At 37.6% G+C, this 6,753-nt stretch overlaps 1 protein-coding gene across 6 annotated transcripts in view; it reads right to left on the reverse strand.

The window, feature by feature from the left end:
- Positions 1 to 748, reverse strand: part of LOC126714776 (probable protein arginine N-methyltransferase 6) — a 105,903-nt gene extending 105,155 nt beyond the window's left edge. For 3 of the 6 annotated variants that reach the window (XR_007651674.1, XR_007651673.1, XM_050415113.1), the window contains exon 1: positions 347 to 745. Coding sequence is in view for 4 of the 6 variants with exons in the window: in XM_050415113.1 (XP_050271070.1) it covers positions 347 to 640 (294 nt within the window). In the remaining 2 variants the exon portion in view is untranslated. Of the gene's footprint in view, positions 1 to 346 lie in introns of all 6 variants that reach the window. The other 3 variants (XM_050415091.1, XM_050415083.1, XM_050415100.1) reach the window with 3 other exon arrangements.
- Positions 749 to 6,753: the final 6,005 nt, after the last annotated feature.

Here is a 6,753-nt window from a genome sequence, read left to right on the forward strand (position 1 = left end):
TTACTATTAAACGTTGCTATCAACTGAGTCCCTGTGCTTTCTACGTCCTTAAAAGAACAACAATTTCATTCCCTCCATAATGTCCACATCAAAATCTAAGCACTTAGCTCCCAACACCCAACTACTTGAGCTCAACAACACAACCATTCATTCACACAACAAAACCCAACAACATGTAAAAAAGGAAACATCACAACCCAATACTAGAAAAAGAGAAACAATCACAAACCCACATCCAAATTGCACAATAAAACAAAACCCATTTAGTCAAAATGCATCCAAACAAACAAAAACAGCTAAAATTTTCTCAAACTAAAAAGCTTACAAAAAAATAAAAAAACCAGACCTTGATCATTTCTTCGTGAATGCCAACGTGGGCGTAAGAGTGAAAGTAAGCCATGTCGAAATCAGTAGCAGGTTTCTGGTGCTGGTCAGAAACCCTAAGGGCAGAGGCAGAGGTAGGACCAGCATGGCCATGGGAGTCCCTGAAGTCACGTGACCTACTATTAGTACTAGTAGCGCCGCCACGAGTGTACCTGCGAACTCGGTCCTTGCAGTGACTTTGTGTTTGTCCGAAACGATTGTCTTCGTGTTGGTGTTGTGGGTGGTAGCCGTTACTGTGATTCGAACTCGAATACATTGTTCAATCTTTTTCTCACTCTCACTCTCTCTCTCTCTCACACCCAATTTTGATTTTTAACAGAAAAATCAAAAAAGAGTTGCACAATAGTTTCAGACTGTCTCGACGGTGGCGTTTTGTATTTATTGTATTTGTATGCTTTGTTTTTAAGGTTTCGTTTATCTTTTAGGGGATTGGGCCAGGTAAGTTTCTATGAGCCCAAAGAGGCTTTTGGTACCCAAATGCCAAATGTAAGGCCTCATACTTATTATGAAAATTCTTCTAAACAAAAAATATAAAAAATAAAAAATAAAAACTTATTATGAAATTGATTTTTTTTTTTTTTCATATTATCAATGATATCTTACAAATCTATTTATAATTTGATGATACACGAAAATCAATAGACTGGAATATTTCGGATTATGATGATGGCTTTAGGACTTGAAAGGAAATAAAAGAATGTCAAAGGTTACTAGTGTAACCCAGCCAAGGGCCCTTCGACGGTTTAGTCAGTTTTCTCTCTAAAATACGAGGATGGGAAACTGTGAATAGTCGAACTTACCTTGGATGAATGTGACTTGATCATTTTATAGAGAGTTGGAAGTGGGTCTACTTACTCAGATCCACTACCATCGTGAGAGATATGTGGAGTTAATGGAGAAAAAGCAGAGCAGGTTTCAAGAAATTCTCTCCACATTCCAAAATGATAGATCGTGGATTGATTGTGTAGAGCTTATAGAGAATTCCCCTGAAATTTACTAAGTGTTGCATGGTCATCCATTCCCTTACAAGCCCTAGACGATTACGCTTGGTCGTCTATAACCTTGTGAGTCATGAACGACCATCATAACTTGGAAGGCTATTATATCTTATGTATAGATCTTCATCATGTTGGGATTCTTCTATTGGGCTTCTTTTCTTGTAAAACCTTATGGACGTGTTCTAGTCATGGATGAACTAAACTTGCTTTGGATCCTATCAATTGCCCCTTTGTCTTTGTGTTGTCCATGCCACTATCGCTTTTACATGTGGCGATTCTTTATTGGCTGGAAGATTGTCTAGGTAGCGTGTCAAGGTGGTTCAAAATAAGATGCTTAGATGCTGACACGTGGCTTAATCCTAGAGGTCCACTGGTCATGTCGTTTCATTCTTTAAGAAAAGCTGCCATGTGGTGTGTCCTGGTTGGCTCACGTCCCTTCAATGTCTAGGTCTGTCGCCTATAAATAGTCCAATACCTCTCTTACCCTCTTACTTTCCCATATTTTCCATTTTGACATCAGTAATCCTCCGTGCCTCATCTAGAAGTTTCCTTCCGTCCTTAGTCCTCTTCGTCTAGAATTAGGTATCCTTCTTCTCCCATCTATAGGTTTTCTTCTTTAGCATTCTTTACACATGGCTGAGATTGTAGTGTCTTCGTTTAGGGATAAGGACAAGAAATAAATAGATGAGTATCATGATGAGAGTAATACTAGTGATAGTGGTAATAGTTGTTGTAGTAGTAGTAGTAGTGGGGGGAATACCACAGATGAGCAATACTCATCTGAAGTCCCTCGGGTCCCCATAGAAGTCTTTTAGGAAGAAATGAGGACGAGGGTTGCTTCTGGGTCATCTGCTAGTTCGTCCACCAGTGCCTCCTCGTCCACCTCCTCCTCAAGTAAAGATGACACTTTGTATTGTTGTGCTGTAGGCATTCCCTTTAGGATGGACAAGAAGAAACTTAACTCTCTTAGGGGTTGGTACTAGATCCCAGAAAATCTTAACCCTCGTCCAGCTGTTTATGGAGATTGGTGTTGTACTTCTCACTTTGGAGTTGGTCTATATGAGGCCTACCTACTAGGGGGTCTTAGGCTACTTTTTAATGCCTTTACTGGAAAGATCCTCCATAGGCTAGGTATAGGTATAAACCAACTAAACCCTAACGCATGGAGGCTCGTCATATCCATGCAAGTGATATAAAGGGAAGTTTTTTATGGAAACTGTCCTCTTATTGTGGACAAGTTCTTATACTGCTACAAACCCTTGGAGATAAGTCAATCCCTAAGTTTCCACCAATTCTCTGCCAAGGGTTCTAGTTGTAGGTTGTTCAAGTCCCTTCCTTCATCTGATAGGAGATGGAAGACAGAGTTTTTCTTCATCTCAAGGTTCTGGGCAAGGAACCCTGTTAAGGTAGGCAGAGACCCATTTCCTCCTTGCACTGATGAGATGGGTCATCTTCGTCCAAAGGGTATGTTACTTTTCATTGCTCGTCTTACTTCCCTTGTTATATTTATTTAACTCCATTTTTTTCTTATAGCTGTAAGACGACCCTCCCTGAGCAAGTTTTACCTAGACGCGTCCACCAAGCACACTCTTTTGCGGATAGGACTTTTCATTTCTTACTGACATTTCGTCGTCTAGCAACTTAGGGACTTGGACCTGACCCTACAGAGGAAGCTCTTGCCCACGATCTTACCACCCATAGACGTAAGTTATTTATTTCATTGTGTTTTGACTAGTTAATTTGTCTAAACTTTAACAAGTTTTTATTTATTTATTATTATTATTTATTTTTTTTTTTTATGTATAGGATTGACAACCATGAAAGAGAACAAGGGTAAAGTTTTGGCAAACGAAGAATTCGTCCAAGAAGGGGAGGACGTCCATTCCCAACCTTGTCCAGCTGCCTCAAAGAAAAGGAAGGTGCTGTCAGAAACCCTATATTTTGGGAGTCTTCCTAGCTGTCGAGGCTTTTACGGTCAGAAGTAATGTTGATACTGCTCAGTGTAATAATGGAACTGTCAACTTTGAGAATAAAAAATAGGGTACCATTGAATGTGACAAAAATAGAGTTAGATGTGATGTTGGTACTACTCAATGTGACAATAGAATCATCAAATTTGAGAAAAAATAAAGGAACCACTATATGTGACAAAAGAACTGTCAAATTTGATATTGGAACTACACAACGTGATAATTGAATCATCAAATTCGAGAAACAAATAAAAGAACTACTAAATGTAACAAAATAACTGTCAAATGTGATGTTGGAACTACACAATGTGAGGATGAAATCGTCAAATATGAGAAAAAAGTAAGTGAACTACCAAATGTGACAAAACAACTGTCATATGTGATGTTAGAACTGTACAATGTGATGATGGAATCGTCAAATGTGAGAAAAAAGTAAGGTAACCACCAAATGTGAGAAAAGAACTGCCACATGTGATGTTAGAACTACACAATGTGAGGATGAAACCGTCAAATATCAGAAAAAAAAAAGGAACCACCCAATGTGACAAAAGAAGTGTCAAATGTGACAAAAGAAGTGTCAAATGTGACAAAAGAACTGTCATATGTAACAAAAATAGAACATATGCGATGTTGGTACTGCTTAATATAACAATGGAACCATCAAATTTAAGAAAAAAAACAAAGGAATCACTATATGTGACAAAAGAATTGTCAAATGTGATATTAAAACTGCACAATGCAATAATAGAACTGTCAAATGTAAGAAAAAAAAAGAAAGGAAACACCAAATTTGAGAAAAGAACTGTCAAATGTGATGTTGGAACTGCACAATGTGAGAATGAAATCGTCAAATGTGAGAATGGAACTGTCAGATGTGAGAAAAAAAAGTAAGAGAATCACTAAATGTAAGAAAAGAACTGTCACATATGATATTGAAATTGCACAATGTGATAATAGAATTGTCAAATGTGAGAAAAAAGTAAGAGAATCACTAAATGTGAGAAAATAATTATCACATGAGACGTTGGAACTGCACAATGTGAGGATAAAACAGTCAAGTGTGAGAAAAAAGTAAGGGAACCACTCAATGTGATAAAAGAACTGTCACATGTGATATTGGAACTACACAATGTGAGGATAGAACCTTGAAATGTGAGAAAAAAAAATAAGTGAACCACCAAATGTAAGAAAGAACTGTTATATGTGATGTTGGAACTACACAATGTGAGGATAAAACCGTCAAATGTGAGAAAAAAGTAAGGGAACTACCAAATGTGAGAAAAGAATTGTCACATGTGATGTTGGAACTGCACAATGTGAGGATGAAACCGTCAAATGTGAGAAAAAATTAAGGGAACCACTAAATGTGAGAAAAGAACTGTCACATGTGATGTTGGAACTGCACAATGTGAGGATAAAACCGTCAAATGTGAGAAAAAATTAAGGGAACCACTAAATGTGAGAAAAGAACTGTCACATGTGATGTTGGAACTGCACAATGTGAGGATAAAACCGTCAAATGTGAGAAATAATTAAAGGAACCACCAAATGTGAGAAAAGAACTGTCATATGTGATGTTGGAACTGCACAATGTGAGGATGAAAACCGTTAAATGTGAGAAAAAAAATAAAGTAACCTGAAATAGCAAATTACCTACTAGTGGGTACCATAGAATTACCATTATGTGGCGTTTAGTACGGGGTAATATTTTAGGATTCTTAGGAATATTTAAAGATTCTCATGTTTGGTTGCAAATCACACTAGGGAATCAGATGCCAGAGGAATCTGGATTCCCCCCTTAAACTCGTCTCAGTAGGAATGTGGATTCTCTTTAAAACAGGTAGGAATCTAGATTCCCAAACTTAAAGGAAATTGTATTTTTTATAAATTGACAATTTTAACAATTTTTCATTATCATTTAAGCAATTAAGATAAAATATAAAACAAATCATCAATATTTTTTCCCCTGTCTTTATCTTTTATCGCCAAAATAACACAAACATGATAGTTTATATTTTGAAATGTTAAATTACAATTTTAATGAATTTGTCATAATTAATAGTTTATATTTGGTTTTTCATTATTTATTTAGAGGAATATTTTTTTTAAAAGACTTGGTAGTTCACATTCAAATATAAAGATAGAATGAGAAAAATAAATAATTAATTTAAGATTCCTAAAAATAAATCAAACATTATCATTTTACATTTCTAGAAATCTTAAGGGATACTTAATGAAACTAAACATAGGAATAACTACATTCTTAGGAAGGAATCTGAATATCAGGAGTAATTGAATTCTCCCCTAGCCTATCTGACAATAACAAAAAGAAATCAAATGCGTGGACGGCTAGGATCTTACAACCACCCAAGACTCGCTGTAAAACCCTTACTTAAACCCACCACATATAAGAGCATTCACAGCAGTGTAGCTATAATGCTATATTGCTAAAATTTAGCTTCACAAACACAAAAAAACCCCTGCAGCAGTGGAGCCATAGTTAAAAATTTTAGATGAATGGCTACAGTGCACATCTATATATAGATGTGCACTGTAGCTTGGAGCTAAAAAAAAAAGTAATTTTTTATTCCAGCCCCTCCTTTTTTTATTCATTCCCTCATTCCATCTCTCTCATTCACTCTCATTCCCTCTCTCTCATTCACTGAAGCTCATCGTCGTACCTGGCAGAGAACATCCATGGTGTTCTGACCAAGACTCTCCGGCAGCAACTTGACCTGAAACTTCTGGACCCCACTTTTCACATCTTGTTGAGTTTCGGCCTTGGGGACAGCCCTCACGATCTTGCTCAAATTCGGAGTCACCGTCGAATCCTTTCCGGAACCGAAACCGATCGACCTCCCATAGTCGTCGAACGTGGGTGTCCACGTCGAAGACTTCGGCGCGGTGCCCCGAGCCCCGTACGGCTCCACCTTGCCACCTTCATCGGCATCGCGAATCGAATCGTAGTGCGGAGACTCCTCCGATCGCTTCCCATACGGATTGGACCCCAAATCGGATCGGCTCCGACCAAACCCTCCGTACCTGTCGTCGAAATACCCACCGGCGTGGTTGAATTTCACTGGAGATTTGGGTTTTTTTTTTTTTTTTTTTTTCCTGTTGTGGACTGGTGGTGGTGGTTGTGGGTGGGGGCTGATGGTAGAGTGGCTGTGGAGCTGTGGTTGGTGATGTGGTTGTTATTTTTGGTGGTAGGATATATTATTTTATTGTAATAGTTATATTATTTTATTGTGGTGTATATATTATTTTATTGTGTTGAAAGTTAAAATAGATCCACTGCTGCAGCATGTGTGTAGGTAAAATAGATAAAGTGACTTTTTGTATAGCTAAATAGTTAAAATTTTGCCTCCACTGCTGTGAATGCTCTAAATCATAAAATCCCC

Source organism: Quercus robur, chromosome 1, assembly GCF_932294415.1.
Source record: "Quercus robur chromosome 1, dhQueRobu3.1, whole genome shotgun sequence".
Lineage (NCBI taxonomy): Eukaryota > Viridiplantae > Streptophyta > Magnoliopsida > Fagales > Fagaceae > Quercus > Quercus robur.